The sequence below is a fragment of the Misgurnus anguillicaudatus genome, chromosome 9 (genome assembly GCF_027580225.2).
Source record: "Misgurnus anguillicaudatus chromosome 9, ASM2758022v2, whole genome shotgun sequence".
Classification (NCBI taxonomy): Eukaryota; Metazoa; Chordata; class Actinopteri; order Cypriniformes; family Cobitidae; genus Misgurnus; species Misgurnus anguillicaudatus.
Genome location: NC_073345.2, coordinates 26,314,968 through 26,336,968, shown reverse-complemented (window position 1 = coordinate 26,336,968; position 22,001 = coordinate 26,314,968). Strand labels below are relative to the sequence as shown.

The following is a 22,001-nucleotide window of genomic DNA, read 5'->3' as shown; positions in this document are numbered from 1 at the left end:
ATTTAATATAAATTTAATGAGTTAATTACTTTCTCCAGCCCATCATGTAATTTTGAATTACATTAGCTAGAGGTTATTAGGTTAGTGGAAAGCATGCCTTTGAAGCAAGGATATTTTACAGAAACATACCTACCTCTGAGGCTGACTATAAATATTTAATACGTCGGGGAAATAGCGCTCTACTACAGAAAACAATTCATTATATGAATGGTCTCATTGGGGGAAACCACTGTCGGCCCTATTATGAAAACTGATGAGAAGCTTTCAAACAACAATTTAAACCAGCCTGGTTGGATGTTTTCACCTGGATTGCGAACAGGATACTTGAAGGACAGGTCATAGAGAGCCATATTTATGTGACGAGTCTGCTTGCTTCTTCTCTCCCATGAGGTGAAGATACACTGGCATGCAATGTCCATGCAATGTACATCAGTCTCACACACACCACATAAACATGGTGGTGGATCTGTGCACACTAATATAGTCAACTATACTCCCATACACTCTAAAAACTGCTGGTTTATTTTCAACTCAGGTCAAAAGGGAACACACCTTTTGATTCAACCCAAAATGCTGGGTTGTTTTAACCCCTTGTTAAACATTTCCTCGGTTAATTTAACCCAACGGCTTGGTTTGTCCCTTTCTGAAGCAACGCTGGGTTGAAAATAACCCAGCAGTTTTTAGAGTGTAGATCTTAGAGGACCTATTGGTCTCCAGCCACCCATCACACAAGAGGTCCAGTCCAAACTAAGCGTTTATGATACAGTAATAGGTCACATACTGTAACAAACCCTGATTCCTTGGCATATTTCATTCTAAAACCCAAGGGCAACATTTAAAATTATGTTTTTGGAAAAAAACGTTTATGACAAATATGTTTTTTAAACAAATTTCATTTATATTACTGTAATACCAGAATGAAAATCACAATGACATCTTAGGTTGTCAGCATAACTTGAATTCTTCTTGTATTAAAGGACAAGTTCGGTATTTTACACTTAAACCCTGTTTTCAGATTGTTTATGATGAAATAGAACGGTTTTGACTGAAATTTCGACATATGCGGCTGCCCAGAGAATTTTCGTGTGTTTGCTGTTTCACCTCCCACCTCTATAATGGCTGTATAGGTGCACTGAAACAATCCTTCCTAAAATACATTAGGCTTTCGTTTACAAAGACGTGAAACTCACCGATTGGTCAGGGGTGTTCACTGATATGCTCACACAAAATTACCATTCGTTGTAAACTTGTGGACCTATTTTTCCATACGCCTCACACCTGTATATTCTTCCGTTGAGAGCTTGAATAATAGACACTCCAGCCCAGTTGGTGGCGATAATCCGCCATTGCCAATTGCAAGAATACAAAGAAGGTTCCCGGCGCGGAGTAATACCGTACCTCACAGCACATCTAATACAAGTCAATGGAGTTGGCAAAAACTACGATAAAACTTGTTGGAAAGCATCTTTTGCAGCGATTTTTGTGTGAGCATATCAGTGAACACCCCTGACCACTCGGTGAGTTTCACGTCTTTGTAAATGAAAGTTTAATGCATTTTAGGAAGGATTGTTCATGTGCACCTATAAACCCATTATAGAGGTGGGAGGTGAAACAGCAAACAGACGAAAATTCTTGGGGCAGCCGCATATGTCGAAATTTCAGTCAAAACCGTTCTATTTCATCATAAACAATCTGAAAATAGGGCTTTAAGTGTAAAATACCGAACTTGTCCTGTAACTATTGTAAGAGTTGTGTTTGTGTTCTTTGTTTAAGTCTATTATTATGAAGTTTTGTGTTCCGTAGTCATGTCTCTTACTTTGAAAGTGTTCATTGTGATGGTTGTTTTTTGTTTCCCTTTCCCTGATGTGTCTTGTTCTGATTGGTTCCCTGTATGTATATAAGCCCTATTGTGTAGCATTGTCTTTGTCTAGCTTTGTTTATATGTACGTGTGGCCATGCCATGCCTTATGTTTCATATCGTTTTGTTAATAAAGCTAAACTTGGGTCTACACTAGAGATGCGCAGGTCGTCCGTGGGATAGTCACGGAATTTTGTGCTAATTTTTCCGTGGCAATGTAACTTCCACAACGGATTTGCACAGCGTAACTTGTCTTGATATCCCCAAACCTTTGGCCTCACGTCACGGAAGCACCAAGTAGCTCCAGCTGCCAGCCACAACAACAAAACAAACCGAGAAATAAAAGATAAAAAGACCATCTGCGGGAGAAATTAAGGTAGGGAATTTGTGAATAGACAATAAAAAAACTTGTATAAGTGTTCAAAATGTTTATCATTCTCCTATATCTATATTAATATGACCATGCTGGTTTCTATGGTTCATTCGCATATGTTGTTGACAGTTTACAGGGTGATGTAATCTAATGGCTGTTTCCAAGCACTTTTAGGCTAAAGTAAAGCCTCTTTTTATTTACATTACAAATGCCTAGTATGTCTATTTTAATGGTTGTGGGTGCGGGGCGGTGCGGATTGTAAAAATAGATACAGTGGTGCGGGGCGGGTTGAATAATATTTCATAAAATATTTCATAAAATATTTCGCAGGCCAAATATTTCATAAAAGCGGGACCAGCGGGTTGCAAAAACGCAGACCCGCGCATCACTAGTCTACACTCGTCTCCTCTCAGTGAGTACAGCGTTACAACTTTATTGTACTATATATAAAATGCATTTGGTTCTTAATAGCCCAAGTTGTTTTTTGCATTACAGTAATAATGAGAATTAAGAGGGACAATGAGATTAATGAGATTAGGGGATGTTACATTTCACGAAATAATCACAATGCAGAAAGTTGCAACAATTCCAAAACAGAGCATCAATCTGTTAATGCAAACATAATTTTTGGGATTTTCACCCAAAAAAGTTGGAACTATTTGCTTTCCAGAAGCCTTTAAAATACACAGAGAGCAAAACAGCCATCTGCTGTTTTTAGTGCTGAGCCACATGGGCTGCGTAACAAAGTCAACTTCTCCAGACAAGCGCATTACAGAACGTCTGCTGATGTTTACATGATGCCTTTGCCAAATGACACCAAAAAAACAGCTGGATACACACAAGCTTCATTCTCTAAACAGCGTCTTCAGCATTTATAGATGTTTTGTAAAGCTTTTTATGCATCATTTTAAATATAATAAGCATGGGGATAGCGAGGCAAAATGTCATAATGTAGGTTTGATTCTCAGGGAACACATACTGTACTGATAAAAACGTTTACCTTGAATGCACTGTAAGAAGGCATAAATGTAAAAGTAAACAATTTGACAACCATAATCATATCCAATTCAGCTGTCCTGTGACCTCGAGCATACAGGGTGGATGAAGAACTGTCCTCTAGACACAGTAGTGTACGAGTAGTAGTTTCTATAATTTTGCAAAGGTCAGAGGTCATGTCATTGGGTAAAAGTGTGTCCATCACACCTCTACAAAGTCTAAAGGGGGGTAGATAAAGGAGGGGGAGGTATTTTTGGTGCGGTCAGTGGAAAGGTGGGGGTCGATATGTTTTCATAGATATTTAGACTGTCCCCACCTGGTCACGCTTTGCTGCGATCTGATGAAGAAACCATGCACATATACAAAAACACACATATAATAAGCCACATCACCACACAGAATAAGCACTAAATGTAGATCAACACCAAAAGAGAATTAAATCCAGCTATAACAGAGCAGAAGAAAGCTTTCATTGAGCTAAAAGACATGACGGACAGCGAAAAGGAAATTTAAAAGCAACATTACAGTAACATTACAATAGTGATGCAGTGAATATAGTCATCAGTTACTGTCTGCATATGATTTTACTATAAAATAAATCATGTAGACACATCAAAACACTGCAGCAATAAGGCAATAAATCATTTCACACTGTGACAAAATCGCAGAACTAGAAACGTACAGCTGCAGACACACACACATACACGCATACACATAAAAAAACATTAATACGGCTAGAGATTCATGCAGTCTTTGATAATAGATGTGGATTGTTATGGGTATTGTAAAAGATACATTTCTTTAGTACACTCTGTGTAAACACCTCACATCCAGGCGATATTATAACAAAATCAATGATAGTGACTCTCTTATCAATCACACACACACGCACGCACGCGCACACACACAAACAGGCTTGTAAACAGAGTACAGGTAAAAACAAATGCGTACCCCATTAAGCTCCTGAAAGCGATGCAAGCGAGAAGAAATGATAGGACAGATAAAGGAAGCGAGAAAGAGACAGAGATAAAAGAGGAAAACTACATGAGAAACATTAAGACCCACAGGACCAGAAACACAAGCGCATCAACTACTGAAAGACAGAAGAGGAAAAAAGAGATTACAGCAAAGGTTTAAAACACAAGCAGAAGACAATCATAGAGAACTGAACATGCCATGAGATCAAGTTACAATCAATGAGTAAAATACCCCAAAAATAGTCTGATGTCCCACAAGTTCATTTTTATCCAAACTGCTTGCTACTTTTATAATATGGAGGTCACTGAATATGTTTACTATGCATAAATTTGGTTCCAAAACGAGATAAACGCCATTTAAAAAAAAATAGTTCCTGACAAAATCAGTATTGTATCAGGTCAGTATTAAAAAGTAAATTCTTAAATTTTACGCAAAATCCGATCGTCTTTTCTTTCCTTTTTTCCAAATTGCGACAAAGCCACTCATCCTTTTCTGCAGAATGCAATAAATCCACTTAACCAATCACAGTGCACCATTCCACACATTGTAAACAATAATGGTGGGCGCTTTGAATACAAACGGAATCCGAGTTTTCCTCGTCTACTTTGTACTTCGTGATCACCAAACAAACAAAAACAAAATAGTAATTTTGATGGCACTGACAAAGCTATATATATAAATATATATACTTTCTTGGTATAGAAAACACATTTTTACCGAAATTAGTCAAAATGGATTTTACCGAAATTAGTCAAAATGGATTTATTGCATTTTGGAACTCACAAATATCAATATATATATACAACAAGTATGACAAAAGTGGTATTAATTTTTCTAGGACACATCAGATTATGTAGTTGATTTGTTTAGTTGTGTGCTTAAAATTAAATATTAAGGATTTCTGCCACACTTGTATAATGTATATATGTATATATATATATATATATATAAAAGGTATTCATATAAATATTTGTACATATTTAGTAAACAATTGTGAAAGTATGTTTTCTCCACAGGACCAGAAATGTCTCTAAAGAAAGACACATTCATACATATTGTTATGCCTCCAGCAAAAACACAGGTACCAGTCTGAGCCGGTGGAGGATTTCTGCACTTGAAAACAAAACACATACTGAACAGCTGCTCTCAAAAGCACAGCGTTTTTCCCATCAGCCCTTTTTCAGCTATTTTAAAGCACCCGAGGGTCTTTCTGTCAACTGCTGAGGTGGAGAGAGACTGTTAAGCATCTGCATATGACGACTAAGAGGACTGAGTCACACTTCATAACTAGACCTTGCATTTGTTAGACGAAGCGCATGCACACACAAACACACATACACAACCATGTGCGCATTAAGGTTTTTACAGGACATTGTGATGCTGGGCTGCTCTGTGTGGTTGTCACGGCGATGCTCTGTGGTTACTAAGGTGCTCCAAGTTGCTGTTTAATACATTGCTATGAGGTTTTAAGGGTACTGTGATAGGTTGTCAGGGCATTGCTAAGTGGTTGATAGGGCGTTCTGGCTGGTTGCTTGTGTAGATAATCAAAGTCAACGGAGCTTATAGTCTACTGTACATGAACTTCTAGACACTAAATAGTGCACACCAACATGCATCCCTCGTTTCCGCCTTTGTTTTTGTCCACCAGTTGCTTAGAAAAATTACAAAATCAAGTTTTACACAAAGGCGTCTATGTGTGACACCATAACAACAATGGTGGTCTACAGGACTGTGTTTGTACTACTCAAGATAGTGAGTTTATTAAAGCTTAAAGGAATAGTCTACTCATTTTCAATATTAAAATATGTTATTACCTTAACTAAGAACTGTTGATACATCCCTCTATCATCTGTGTACGTGCACGTAAGCGCTGGAGCGCGCTGCGATGCTTCGATAGCATTTAGCTTAGCCCCATTCATTCAATTGTACCATTTAGAGATAAAGTTAGAAGTGACCAAACACATCAACGTTTTTCCTATTTAAGACGAGTAGTTATACGAGCAAGTTTGGTGGTACAAAATAAAACGTAGCGCTTTTCTAAGCGGATTTAAAAGAGGAACTATATTTTATGGTGTAATAGCACTTTTGGGAGTACTTCGACTCGGCGCAGTAACACCCTCCCTCTTCCATTATGAGAGTGAGAAGGGGAGCAGACTTCAGGCGAGTCGAAGTACTCCCAAAAGTGCTATTACGCCATAAAATGTAGTTCCTCTTTTAAATCTGCTTAGAAAAGCGCTACGTTTTATTTTGTACCACCAAACTTGCTCGTATAACTACTCGTCTTAAATAGGAAAAACGTTGATGTGTTTGATCACTTCTAACTTTATCTCTAAATGGTATCATTGAATGAATGGGGCTAAGCTAAATGCTATCGAAGCGTCGCAGCGCGCTCCAGCGCTTACAGTTCTTAGTTCTAGGTAATAACATATTTTAATATTGAAAATGAGTAGACTATTCCTTTAAGTTCACAAAATGTTGCCAATTTATGGACTTATTTGTTGCGCAGGTTTGCATTGATTCTTTTTAAAGCATCACCAACTACTGGCCTAGCACGCATAATACAGCGTTTTTAGTGTTGTTTGTATCCTTTATTTAGATTGTTGGTGTGGTATATAAAAAAGTCAAAAACACAAGGAAATAGACAATTGTTGTCTTGTAAATGTCCCCTTAGTCACTATTAAAAATGGAGCAAAACAAGGTAAGCACATGTGCTAAGGTTTCCTGATTCCTGCGCTTAAAGCAACACCAAAGAGTTTTTTTTTACCTTAAAATAACGTTTCCAAAAAAGTTTCAGTGGTTCATCCACTCAAAACAGGGTGAATGGCACTTTCACATTCGCTTTGCAGCCCTCTATCGGCCAAAACCGCACTAAAGAAGTTTCCAACCGTCGGGTAGTGGTCCTGTAGTTCGAGTGAAAACTACAAAAACTTGCTTTACGGCAGACCTACAATCCAATCAGAGCCAGCTATGCTGCAGTATTTACGACAGTGGTAATGAACAATTACGCTTCTAACCTGTAGGGGGAGCAAAGAGCAATAAGTCTTTAGTGTTGCTTTAAGGGTTTGGGCAAATCTGCTAACCCCAAATAAGTAGCTAATAGTAATAATGATGCTTAACAAGCTCCACTACTAACCAGTGTTACTGTGTCAATACCTGACTCATCTCCTTCAGGAAATATTAAACCTGTCACCTTATCACTAGTACAGGTGGGGGGCACTGCTTAGGATCTCATTATAAGCTAACAGCAGGTGCATACATACTAAACTGATCAAAAATGCACACCGACACCACACATCCCCTTATCACAGGACTCCATCTCACACCAGATACCAAACGGCACACAGTCACATCTTATTTCCTTCATTTTCAACTGAATGCTCTCTTAATAGATATGAACTGACAGTCAAGACTTTGGTGCTCTGACAGAAGTACAAAAAAAGACATAAACAGACACTCACGAGCAGGCGAAAGCCACCAGGGCGCCGCTGACTACGATGAAGTCCAGTATGTTCCACAGATCCCTAAAGTAAGAACCAGGGTGCAACAACAGCCCAAGATCGATCATCTACAACAAAGAAAATAAACAAAAATGGAGAAAGAAAAGCTATGGATTAACTTTCATGATGCACAAAAAAAGCTTATCTGCATCGCTATAAAACAATGTATTTTACATTAATATGAATTATATTTCACAGTGGGTTTTATTATTGGTGGCTTATTATTGTAATTTTTGCTGATACTTTTGAAAGGGGATAGTAATAGCCACCTCATTTAACATTATGCAAAATATGCAGATTGCTGTTGAGTGTAAAACCTCCTTAAAGTATTAGTCCATTTTCTTAAAAAAATCCAGATAATTTACTCACCACCATGTCATCCAAAATGTTGATGTCTTTCTTTGTTCAGTCGAGAAGAAATTATGTTTTTTGAAGAAAACATTCCAGGATTTTTCTCATTTTAATGGACTTTAATGGACACCAACCCGTAACAGTTTTAATGCAGTTTAAAATTGCAGTTTCAACGGACTCTAAACGATCCCAAACGAGGCATAAGGGTCTTATCTAGCAAAACGATTGTCATTTTTGGCAAGAAAAATAAAAAATAAGCACTTTTAAACCACAACTTCTCGTCTTTCTCCGGTATTGTGACACGCCAGCGCGATCTCATGCAATACTGTACGTCATCACGTCAAGAGGTCACGCATGAGGTATGCAAAACTACTGCTCCAGTGTTTACAAGTGTTGGGAAAGAGGACTGTTCCGACGTTGTTGTATGTCTAATAATACTAATTCATGTCTTTGTGTCAGTTTATTGTTTAAAATAGTCCGCAAGTGTGCGTTTCATATATGTAACACGTGACCTTTCCACGGCATTACGTAATTACATGAGGTCGTGTTGGCGTGTCACAGGACCGGAGATAGACGAGAAGTTGTGGTTTAAAAGTGCATTTTTTTTTCTTGTCAAAAATGACAATCGTTTCGCTAGATAAGACCCTTATGCCTTGTTTGGGATCATTTAGAGTCCTTTGAAACTTCAATTTTAAACTGCATTACAACTGTTACGTTTTGGGGTCCATTAATGTCCATTAAAATGAGAAAAATCCTGGAATGTTTTCCTCAAAAAAGATAATTTCTTCTCGACTGATCAAAGAAAGACAACAACATTTTGGATGACATGGACTAATTCTTGACAAGACTCAATGACAAGGTGAGACAAAGTTTTTTTTACCTTTATAACCATTTCAAAAGTAAACACACCAGTGAAGACGTAGTCCAAATATTTCAGCACCTGAGGAAAAAGCAAACCATTTGAGTATTAGGAATATAAGCTCATGTTTGGTTTGTGCAGTCATTACTAATTTTTTATGACTCTGCATCACATCCATTAAAGAGAAAATAATCACTTTGTATTTTGCCGAGTAGTTAATTTCAATTGGAAGTGATCATCCCTATGCCCAATTCTCTTGGAAGATCAAACTCTTGATGAATAAATTCTGGGAGTTGCACAATTGTGTCTCAGATTCATACTGTGGCCGATTAAAATACACTTTGCGAACAGAGTAATGAAAAACAACATCATTTCTCTTTATCTTGAGCAACGTCCCCTTCCCAAAGTGCCCTTCGAAAAAGTGGGAGTTCAAGGGAGGGGTGTTTATAAACTTAAAAGGCATTTTTGCTCTGTTTGCATTTGTATTGTTTTACTACACACTTATTTTAACTACACATCTTTTTATTTTTTATAATACGCATAGTTTCATGGTATTTTTTCAGGGGCAACCCTCAAATAGGGAGGCTTGTCCCCTCCAACCTCCCCAGGATTTACGCCCCTGGATACAGTATAAATTCTTCTTCAAAAAGAAAACACAGAAGAAAAGCTGAATATTTTCCCTCTTTCATTTTTCATACATGAACAGCAAATGCTTAAGTCGAACGAAAGGAAAAACAACGGCCCATGGGAGTGTCTATAAGTACAATATAATGCCAATGTGGGGCGACAACCCTCTGTAAGACAGTTCAGACAAGAGCTACCATATTGCCCTGGAAAACTGTTCTTCAGTTATGTAAACAGTGATTTTATAACACCGCCTTGCAGTGATAGACGATGAAACTAATCAATGACATGATAGCTGGAGTAATAAAGATAAACATTAAAAACTTTTTCTGAAACCAAAAGGATTAAGGGTAACAGAACAGTGTGTGTATGTCTTACATTGTTGCGGGGGGCATTGGCCTGCACAGGGTCTTCGGCTGCAAGTGCGATGCTGCTCATGGTGATGACTGTGAGAATACACATCTCAAAGTATCGCAAGTTCACCACATAATGACACAGCCGTCGAACACTACAAAAGGAAAAGGATAACATCATACTGTAAAGTGGGTACAATAAGCAAAATGTCTTTTTAGAACAATTCAAGCGACATATTGGATTTAGTACTTATTGTAGTTATTTTCTATTATAAGAACCACTTACGGGTTTGAGGGACCAAACACAAACATGGAGCTGTATGGCAGGATGTGTTTAGGAGCGTTTTGATCCAGCTCCTCAAGATCTTTCTTTTCTTCATTCAGCAGTTGGCTGTCACCATCAATGTTGTTCACTGTCAAAGAGATGATCATTACAGCAAAGATATAAAGCAAAGTCACATGTTTCAAAGAAACAATCAATGTGGTCGGCTTGTTTTGTATCTTTTAAAATGGTTCTGTAGAATGTAAATTAAATATACACAGACAGTTTCTTTCTGTGAAACAAGAATGCTAATTTAACTTATTTAGTATACCCAGGTTGCTAATTTTACGGTGCATTCACACGAGGCGCAAGCGTTAACGCTTCCCATTCACTTTTATTGGGTGACATCATGTGTTGCCGAACTGAATTGTGGATCTGTCTGCGGCGCATCAGTGCCATTTCTCAACTTTTCAAGCGGCAATGCGTACGTCAGCCAATCAGATCACCTTATGCAAATAACCTAGGCAGAGCCAGCCAATTACGTTGATGGAAGACCTGTTGGCCACACTTCAGACAAGCCTTCCGTCAAGCGTTAACGCTTTTGCTCCGCATGAATGTACCGTCCGTTGAGGTGTATAATTCTTTATTTTTTTAGCTTGAAAGCCATTTTTATGGAAATGGACACACAATTAGACCTGGGACTTTCAAATTGGGGTCCAAGGACCTTCAGGGGGTTCTAGGGCAGGGGTCCTATCTTTTGGATAAAATGGATAAAAACTGGAAGGCTACTTTTTTGATATAGTCTATTCGAAACTTTTTTGTTTTACTTGTTGATTTTATTTAATTTGACTCGCTGATATGTTTTATCATTGTTTAAAACATACATAGAAGAAGGCAAGCTAAAATAAAAAATATGTAATAAATAAATATTAAAATTGAGGCTATTAATAGAATGTAATATTTATTTTTTATTTTTTTAGGTTTCAAGGTTTATCTCTCATTTCTTACCAACATAGTTTATACTGCATTTGCTTTGTGTGTTTTTCTTTATTTCAGTCCCCTTTATCTCACTCACTGGGTTTTGTAATCCTCGTAAAGCAGCTACAAACAAAATGTATTGTCCAAGTTGCTGCAATACAAATCAATTTTACAAGTGCAATACAAGTGTAGCCAATAAGATTTGTTGTTATACATAAAAATACTTGATACATATTTTAGGTAAGGGGTCCCTCACAAAAGGTTCATAATATTATGGATCCTTGGCACTATAAAGTTTAAAAAACACTATATTAGACAGCTTTTTTGTTATACAACATAAAAAAACATGTTGTATATGACTTTAAAGCAATATAAGAGTAAGAAGATTAATATTTTACTGTTTATTATTTTATAATAATAGTAATGATAATAATAATTATAATTAGGGCTGTCAAAAAAATAAAAATATTGCATATTAATTCATTCCGTATTGAACTTTAAACCTGGAAACATTCTAGCCACTATTCGACTGTAAAACGAAGGGGGGAGACGAGAATTACCCTGGCGGTGACTGGATCATTGATTGGAACATTTACTTATAAAAAACTGCCCGATGAAAGTGATGATAAAAATAAAGTCGTCTGCAATGTCTGCAGCAAGGAATTTGCATATCACCGGTCCACTCTAAAGTACCACATCAATGCAAACCATCCAGGAGTTAACGTTAATCCGGAGGTACAACCTAGCACGTCCCGTAATAACAAAGGTAAAGGGGCTGATTTTTTATTTAAGGTTTATGTTGCACAATTGCACAAAAAGCCCTGTAAATGATACTGCACTGTTAAACTTTTGGTAAATAATCTTCCTGAAGCACTTTTGCATTTATTTCCCCAGAAAATTACTGTTGGTCATTTTGTTGATTGTTATGGCCATTATTTGCACAATGAAAATAATAATAAAAGACTTTTTGAACCTTAATGTCACTAATGCTGATTATTCATTGATTCATTTAAATTGAAATATTTAATTTTTTACAGAAAAAAAGGATGCAATTAATTTAGATTAATTAATCACAGAGTATGTAATTAATTAGATTAAAATTTTTCATAATATTTCAGCCCTAATAATAATATATTTTATTTAAAGGTGTCTTTCATGGGACTAATGGCACCTTACAAAAAGTAAAACATAGAACAGTAATAAAATGCATAACAGACAATTTACAATAAATAAAAAAAATAAAAATAATGCAGCTTAAAAAAATGTGCCTGTCTAAAAAGATATGTTTTTAACCGAGATTTAAAAGTCAGCACTACTTCGGATGTCATAAGGAAGCTTGTTCCATAAAAAAGGGCAGCATAACAATGTTAAAAAAAGTTAAAAAAAATTGAGATGGCCATAAAAAACATACTATACTGTATTACTACTATACTATACTATACTAGGGATGCACCGATACCACTTTTTTGAATTACGAGTACTTGCATTTCAGTACTTGCCGATACCGATACAGAGTACAGTACTTAATAAAAAAAAACATGATTTAAATTTACAGGTAACAGCTTTAGTCATATAATTTAACAAAAAACCAAGGGACTAGTTTTCCAGTTTGTTGTAAACTCTGCCTCTTTGGACAACACAAGAGGCATTAACCCCTTACATGCCGCTCAAACATAGACATTTCTCAGTTTGGTTTCGATCCCCGGTATTGGGGGACTTTTAACGAGTATGAGTACTTTAGAAAATGTGGTATTGAGGCTGATAACCGATACCAGTATCGGTAACGGTGCATCCCTATACTATACTATACTATACTATACTATACTATACTATACTATACTATACTATACTATACTATACAACAGTTCTTTCTGGTTCTCGAATCTGATTGGCTTAGAGCTATGCGATTGTCCTGATAACGGCACTGTAACCGCTTCACCTTTCGTATCATTCCGCCACCTAGTGAATGGAGGTCCTAAACAGGCTCATCTCTGAATGGAAAAACACAGACGCGCTGTTTTTAAACACTCTCCGTGTGTCTTATTAGTTCACTAGCTCATAAATCAGTCTGTGAATCCCCAATCGGAAGTTATTATTCCGTCAAAGATCAGTGCTCTTGGATGTTACGTTAAACTTAATGGGATTGATGGCTTGTCACATCGTGTGGACACTTGGAAAGAGGAATGTAAACACTCGTTTTTTCTTCTAGAGCTATATCTCTTATCAGAACGCGAAAACACAGTGGAACTGCAGGTAAGCACCGCAGCTTTTAAATGTGGACATTGATCATTTATTTAATCGCGACATGACTATTAAAACATGTTATGAGAATATCGCCACTGGTATATTTCTAAGCAGCATGCAAAAACATCTCTCTGACACTTATAAAAAAACGTTTTATATAGTACTGACAAGAACAAAGTTTAATAATAATCGAGTGCTCGTATCGCGTTAAGAGTAAATGGGAAACCAATAGTAACATTATATAAGTATAGTTTTATTAACTTTTACCTCGCGCAAAAACAATAACAACACAAAAGACACTAAATATGAATAAGAAAACAAGTAATAGTTTTATCATGACACCAAATACTGCTGATTTGATCTCATTTTGACCATCAAAAACAAACAAGGTGAATATCAGAGCCAGGGAATCCCTGTCAGAGATGTAGCCCAGAGAGGGCGGTGGTCAGCGGGGTGAGTGAACACTGACGTCCGCTCATGCTTTGGATCTCATACGTACCGAATCTCACTAAGCAAACATTCAAACAGGCGCTATCTTTACTAATCGACTGTAGATTTAAATATAATAAATATATATTCTCGACTGAACTAATCTTAAAACTACACTTTGTGACCAAGAAACGGTAATATAAAGTAACGGCTTTTCCGTCCATTGAGTTATTATGAGATTCAAAGCAGCCGAAAGTGTTACCTGTCATTCTGGCCCCCCTCAAATCCGTGGCGGAAGAAGTAGTTCTCAAACAAAGAGGCTTTTAAAATATCTCTGTTGTTGTTTTCTAGTTTTCGTTTTTCAAACGTGTGCCGTCGAACTGTTGTATAAAGCAATATCACTCTCGGAGTCTCAGAGGCCTACGGCCTCGTGCCTCTGGCCTAATCACAGCCGTGATGATATAGAGCTATATCACACTCCTACTCGAGCGATATTGCTTAACTATACTATACACTACACAACACTACACTGCACTACACTACACTAAACTACAGAACACTACACTACACTACACTATACAGTACTGCACTACATACTATGATATCCTATGCTATGCTACACTACAACTGGTACTCAGTTACACTCCTTTTCATTTCCAAACTCCCCTTACATTTTTATTTTGTAAATATTTTAGTTTTAAATAATATTTTACTGTTATTTAGTTTTACAAATTTTATTTCACTGCAAGCTGTATAGTTACATAACTGTGTGTATGACAAATAAAAATACTGAATATATACTACACTTCACTACACTACACTACTTCTACATACTGTCTTTTAATGACTGAAACTTGTTTACCATGTAACATTCATGCACACTATTTTAAAGTTATTCAATTATAATTATATATAATTTTATTTGAAAATGATAATCAACACTTACTGGGAATGATGGTGGTCTCTCCTGGTGGAGCAGTAATAGTAACAGGAATGTTGACTCCGGTTAGACAGGCTCTGGTGCTGTTTTTTAGATTATCTTTGTCTTCTGGCTTCTCTTCAGTTGGAGACTGCATGGGGCTGGTGGCTAAACTGCTGTCTCCTGTTTCTGTTGGTCTGCCCCTGTTACAGCAAAAAATGTGAACAAAATAACACAATTATGTAAAAGACACATTTCAAAGAGCTAATTGAATGCCATAATTTATCATAAACCCAATCTTATCAGAGCAGAAATACAGAGTTGGTTAAAATTTTAGTTATTTCACTCAAGAATTCACCTGTGTCCTCTTCCTCCTTTCTCCCTGAATTCCTCTCCATCTAGCGTAGACTGAGCTTTCATTCGTGGTCGATGTCTCCTTCTGTCTCCATTACTTACTTCTCCCTCTCTGTGACCTCGTACCCTGCTCTCGCCCCTGCCTCCGTTACCAACCGTACCATTGCCATTCCCATTAGACCGCCTCGAGTGGTGGTGTCTCTCTTCCACCTCCCGGCCCTCTTCTGGAGATCCAGGTCCACGATAGTACCTATGTCCTCCATCCTGACTGGCCGTGCGCTCCAGGCACCCATGGTGGTCTCGGTTTCGGCTGTGATGCCTGTGGTGTCGCCCCTCTCCCGTATCTCCGTTTTCTCCTCGACATCGGTGGTGTTTCCTCTGGTGGGCGGAGGAGGTTTGTAACTCTGGGGTCGGGGGTTTAGGGTTTTCTGTGGTGCCTTCTCGATTGTCCACTACTAGCGGGCGATCGTGATGGGTCTTCATGTCAGGTCGGAGGTGCAGGGCCGTAGACACGCGCAGACGCTCTTCGGGCTCTAATTCGTTGTAGAGGGCTTCGCTGCTGCTGAGCACGTTTTGTCTGCGCAGCTGGTTGGTGCGCTGCTCCCATATGGACATCTTCTGAAGGGACCTTTGCTGTTCTTTACTGAGTAGGAGGGGAGAACGTTCACTTGAATTACACACATATGTTGTGTCTTACCCACATCCATGTACACACCACTGCTTGTTAATCAAAATGAGATTTAATTAAATAAATGCCATCGGATATATACTGTAGTATAGTCGGGTATGTAATCGATTAAAGTGGACTTTAAAGGGAATGAAAATAATGTGGTGAATGATATGTCTTACAATTTCCAAAAAAGCCAATTGGTTGGTTGGCAGAGACGTTTTATTTCTACATGTCATGCCCCTGGGATTCATGCATCTCATTTAGATGTAACTTACGTCCAAATGATGTTCCATTGTCAGAATGAGATTATCGAGAGGCTAAAGGCACTCAAAAGTGCTAATGATGTACTAACAAGCTGTGCTAATAATAACAACAAAAAAATAAAGATGTGATAACAATTATAAAATTAACATCCTGAGCCATGGCACTATACCTCACAAAGCGACGACACGGAGTGTAGACATAACTCCTATGAGACACATTCAGGGTCGCACAATACACAAAAACGACAGACATGTTAAAGACAAACAAACACTGTATATGAACAGGAGTTTAGAGAGAGGAAAACACAAGATGTGTGAAAGACACAGAACAGATGACAAAGACACACTTATACATGTAAATGTTGAATACACACGTGGCACACAAACAACATGAAGATTTCGGTTTGAGTCGAATTTCAATGCACACAAATTCATGCATTACAAAAAAAATGTTCGTTCAAATGACCGCTGCAGCTTGCAGACAGCACACCCAGGCTGCTCTGTTTAGTTTGGCCTTCATTCATATTGAAAAACGTCTTCACTGTCAAAGGATAAAAAAATCAAAGTGGCCTTTGAAAGGCTTCACATATATAATACATCTATCTAAGGGTGGGAGAAGGTACTGTAGAATAACAAGCTCAATGTGTGCTTACAAATACAGTACTATACACTCACCTAAAGGATTATTAGGAACAGCGGTTCAATTTCTCATTAATGCAATTATCTAATCAACCAATCACATGGCAGTTGCTTCAATGCATTTTGGAGTGTGGTCCTGGTCAAGACAATCTCCTGAACTCCAAACTAAACGTCAAAATGTGAAAGAAAGGTGATTTTTGCAATTTTGAGCGTGGCATGGTTGTTGGTGCCAGACTGGCTGGTCTGAGTGTTTCACAATCTGCTCAGTTACTGGGATTTTCATGGATAACCATTTCTAGGGTTTACAAAGAATGGTGTGAAAAGGGAAAAACATCCAGTATGCGGCCTTGTTGATGCTAGATGTCAGAGGTGAATGAGCCGACTGATTCAAGCTGATAGAAGAGCAACTTTGACTGAAATAACCACTCGCTACAACCGAGGTATGCAGCAAAGCATTTGTGAAGCCACAACACGCACAACCTTAAGGTGGATGGGCTACAACAGCAGAAGACACCACCTGGTCATCTCCACTTCAAATAGGAAAAAGAGGCTACAATTGGACACCAAACACCAAAATTGGACAGTTGAAGGCTGGAAAAATGTTGCCTGGTCTGATGAGTCTCGATTTCTGTTGAGACATTCAGATGGTAGAGTCAGAATTTGGCGTAAACAGAATGAGAACATGGATCCATCATGTCTTATTACCACTGTGCAGGCTGGTGGTGTAATGGCGTAGGGGATGTTTCTTGGCACACTTTAGGCCCCTTAGTGCCGACTGGGCATCGTTTAAATGCCACGGCCTACCTGAGCATTGTTTCTGACCATGTCCATCCCTTTGTGACCACCATGTACCCATCCTCTGATGGCTACTTCCAGCAGGATAATGCACCATGTCACAAAGCTCGAATCATTTCAAATTGGTTTCTTGAACATGACAATGAGTTCACTGTACTAAAATGGCCCCCACAGTCACCAGATCTCAACCCAATAGAGCATCTTTGGGATGTGGTGGAATGGGAGCTTCGTATCCTGGATGTGCATCCCACAAATCTCCATCAACTGCAATATGCTATCCTATCAATATGGGCCAACATTTCTAAAGAATGCTTTCAGCACCTTGTTGAATCAATTCAATGTAGAATTAAGGCAGTTCTGAAGGCGATAGGGGGTCAAACACAGTATTAGTATGGTGTTCCTAATAATTCTTTAGGTGAGTGTATGTGCTTACTAATAAGTTATACTAATTTCTGCTCTTACCAGGACATACCTGTCAACATTGGGATTTGAAAATAAGGGAAAATTCCCAAACGCAACATTACCAAACACCAAAATGTGCGCGTTTGTGTACACAGGAAGTAGGTAGACCTGCCTGCTGAGTTTAATGTAGTGTGCACTGCATTTTTTTGTAACTTTGCGTATCGCCCTGCATCCTCGGGGCGCTGCTAATATACTGCTACTTGCTTTATCACAGGTGAAGCAAACATAGTATTACATATATGCAGTGGGCACACGCTTTTATCCAAAGCGACTTACTGTACATTTACACCGTCCGTCGTCATTTATTTCAATGAGTGCCGACAGCGAGCTCCGGCAAGCTATGATGCAGATGCGGCGGCAAACAATGGGATACAATCCGAGGAAAACCGTGAGAGTTGACAGGTATGCTAGGACTAACTAACTTATACTGTACATTAATTACACTACTTAGAAACCACCTGTAACAGCTTGGCAACCAGCTTAGCACCTGCATTACATTATTCTAACAAATATTAAAATTATACGGACTACATAACACTCAGACTTTAAGTTTGTTTTTAAATATAAGATAAAATTTGGTCAATTTAGACAAAAATTCTTGGCGCGCTTTCTTTCTAAGAGCATTAATACGAAAGAAAAACGAGAAGAACCCTACTAATACCCATACTAACACCAGACGCTTACATATACACAGCTTTAATAAAATAAAGGGCTGCTGATAATGGCCAAAATGCCAGTGCTGAAAAAATGGACTCTGTATGAAAGCATTTGTCTACCACTTATAGTGATGCTATAACTCCCCCAAAATCAACGAGACTAGTCACGATCCAAAAGACAGGGAGAGAACAATGAGAAGATAAAACCAATGAGGAGAGGAAAGGAGAACAGGAGGAGGAGGACAGGAGGAAGAGAGGAGGAGAGAAGGAGATATTGAGAGCAGAACTCACAGTGAATGAACGCTGCAGACTGAAGATCTACGAGAGATTGCATCTCGATTTTGCTTTACAAAACTGCACATGCGAAACAAGAACAAAACAAACGCATGAGACACACGCCAACAGAATTGTGCCGAGAGAGCAGATGGCAGACAGGTGACTTTTACGCTGTCTGTGCACCTGTACTCCATGTGTTTCAAATACAAGACACAAACATTGGTAACACCTTAAAAGACACAGTAACAGACTTGTGATGTGAAATGATTGTTTACAAATGGTACAGTTTGAAATTTTTTGACCCTTCACTTCAATGTCACCAAAAAATTTAAGAGCTCAGATGCAAAAGCCACTAAACATCACCTCCATCAAAAATAAGATTGTCATATTGACCGAATGCTCTCAACACGTATTATGTGTTTATCAAATACTTAAAATACGCTTAATACCAGCCTCGGGTCATTCAGAAATACCGGTTTGCTGACAGAATTCGTTAAACGTCACAACAATTTTTCAGCAAACTCCTCTAAGTGCATGGAAGAAGAATTTTATTTTTTTACCCAGTTAACTCATTCCCTGCCATTGACGAATTATCCTGTCCATTAAAAGAAAACATTTGGATAAAAAGCGTGTTCCTGATGAAAACTAGCCTGTATGGCTAAATTTGGCAATTTTTATGCTCTATGTTTTTGTCCCATTTCTTAAATAAATAAACTCAAACTCATAAAAAAACGTGTTCCTGATGTGTTTTTATGGTAATCTGTAATACCGCGATTATCCACTAGATGACGCTCTTATCCAATTCATTAAAAAACTGAAGCAAAAAAATGTATTAATTTTTACACTCCGTGTATGTTTTGATAATCGTTCTGAATCTGATTTCTAGCAAAATTCCTTTACAAAAATGCAATTATTTCATCTTTTTGCTAAAAATATTTAAGAGTTTATAAGCAGAGAAAAAATATAGATAGGATGAAACTTTTTTTTTTTTCGTTTTGTTTGTTTGTTTGAAAGCGAGGGTCTGTTCTTTCATTTAATATATTTGTATGTTCATATATTTGTAGAAGAAATTTTTCCCAGAAGGCATTTTGTGAAACTTTTGTGAAAATCGCAAAAAATGCTGGCGGGCACCTTTTCAAAAAAAAAAAAATAAAAGAGTTAATAGAGGTTTACCATATATACAGTATTAGGATATTGACCAAATTTTTGAGCCTTTGACCTTTATTCAGAAAGGACAATGAAGAGTGACTGGATACTTGTATAGATGTGGAGATTTTGCATGTACTTAGAGGGTTTTGCAGTGAAAGACAAATTTGTAAATTTTGTCAAAATGAAAATGACTAAATTATTTGTAAACATTTTAATTCCTGACTATTAGCCATTAAAGAGAAATTGCTGAACCCAAACATAAGAGCCTGATAAAAATGCTAATTTTCAACAAAACAAAAAAAAAAACGTGTTAGATGCACTTAGAGGGTTTTGCATCTGAGCTCTTTACTTATTCATAAAAGCTAACAATTCACACATTAACAAACTAATTAATTACAAAACAATAATCAAACCACATCACTAAAGTGTATGGTCTGCAGTTTTGTAAACACATTTATGTTGTGATTTAATGTTATAACATAAAATTGAGGTTAATAATGTGAACTTCATGTGCTCTGTAAACAAAAAGAAATAGTTACACATATGAAAACAAATAATGGTAATGACAAGTGGAACAACCAGAGAAAATAATCATTAGAAAATACTGATTTTTGTGGACAACAAACATGCATAACAAACAACAAACAAAACAAATGAACTTAAACAAATTCATATATTATGTATAGTTTTTTTACCTTACAGATGCTTTCTTGCTAAATTTGCACATTTAACATGATATCATACTACCTCTGCAGGTAACATAACATACATTAAAATACAAAATGTAAAAAAGAGAATCTTGCTTAGACTAATGTAGCATTAATGCAAACTTACCCTAAAGCACAAAGTTAACAAAGTTAGGAAGAACAGACTACACAGAGCAGGTGTAGGAGAAGGCCAGGGTCACATTGATATTGATTGAAAAATCAATCAAACAATCACAACGACAGGACATAACAAACAGCTTCGGTGTACATAATAGAAAAAGTCCAATAGCACAACAAAAGTTGAAGAGAGCAATGTGTAACAGAAACTTACGCTGCTATGGAGATGTTGGCCGCAGACATGGGACTGACCTCCTTCACCTCCATGGCCTTCTGAAGAGCAATGCTCTTCTTCGCTGCTTCCTCTTGCTCCTCTTCATCCTGTAAACAAGGGTATCACAGAAAGTTTAATAGCCAATTAGAGATAAGAATTAAGGTAACAGGGGAGATATTTTGCTCAGGATGTTGTAATGGCCACAGTGTGGAGATGCGGTCAGATGTTTTCAGCAAATGCCTTGAGACATTTACTGGATGTCAATCATTTTGCATGCTTGATGCTTTATCTCAGATTACAGATTTGATTCTTAGTTTGTGTACTGTACAGTATGTGTAGAGGTTTTGGGAAAGGGTGAGATTTTGGGAAAGGAGTGTGTTTATCTCAGAGGCCTGTAAAGAGTTAATATTGTTCAAATGTGACAGCAAATATGTCAAAAGTGCAGAAGGATCATTCACAGATTTAGCATTGGATTGTCAACACATGGGAACTGTTATCACGCTATAAGTCTAAGCTATGACAGGTGACACGAAAATCTAGATAGTCTTTTTATAGAAAATCTCCCCTTACCTGACAGATATCACTGAATCATGTGTCCTGAAATACTACACCTGTCAAATTTTTTGTTTAGCACATCATAACACTTCAAACCAATGTTGGCATGTCAATCATTTTGTGCAGTTTATATGAAAAGCATAGGTCTTGAGACATCACTTACAAACCCTAAAGTCTGGAATAGATTACCTTTGTCAGCTCTTGTGCATTGGCAAGGTTATCCACAGCGATAGCCAAGAATACATTGAGAAGTGTGTCTGGTTGTTATCAGGTTAGAGAAGCATCTATATTACATATTACAACATTCATTAGTTTTGCATTAAAGGGACATCCAACTTTTTTTTAAAATTTACTCATTTGCATTTTGCAGCTCCCCTAGAGTTAAACATTTGATTTTTACTGTTTTGGAATCTATTCAGCTGA

The 22,001-nt window shown here is 37.5% G+C and overlaps 1 protein-coding gene across 10 annotated transcripts in view; it reads right to left on the bottom strand.

Annotated features, from left to right (window-relative positions):
• cacna1bb (calcium channel, voltage-dependent, N type, alpha 1B subunit, b) overlaps positions 1–22,001 on the bottom strand; it is a 176,730-nt gene that overhangs the window by 41,255 nt on the left and 113,474 nt on the right. For 5 of the 10 annotated variants that reach the window (XR_012371170.1, XM_073871366.1, XM_073871365.1 and 2 more), the window contains exons 16-25: positions 21,768–21,835; positions 21,024–21,130; positions 18,852–18,914; positions 16,179–16,214; positions 15,080–15,718; positions 14,749–14,924; positions 10,176–10,302; positions 9,915–10,044; positions 8,934–8,993; positions 7,664–7,770 (exon numbers count right to left, since the gene is read on the bottom strand). Coding sequence is in view for 9 of the 10 variants with exons in the window: in XM_073871366.1 (XP_073727467.1) it covers positions 7,664–7,770; positions 8,934–8,993; positions 9,915–10,044; positions 10,176–10,302; positions 14,749–14,924; positions 15,080–15,718; positions 16,179–16,214; positions 18,852–18,914; positions 21,024–21,130; positions 21,768–21,835 (1,513 nt within the window). In the remaining variant the exon portion in view is untranslated. The remainder of the gene's footprint in view (positions 1–7,663; positions 7,771–8,933; positions 8,994–9,914; positions 10,045–10,175; positions 10,303–14,748; positions 14,925–15,079; positions 15,719–16,178; positions 16,215–18,851; positions 18,915–21,023; positions 21,131–21,767; positions 21,836–22,001) is intronic. The other 5 variants (XM_073871371.1, XM_073871373.1, XM_073871372.1 and 2 more) reach the window with 2 other exon arrangements.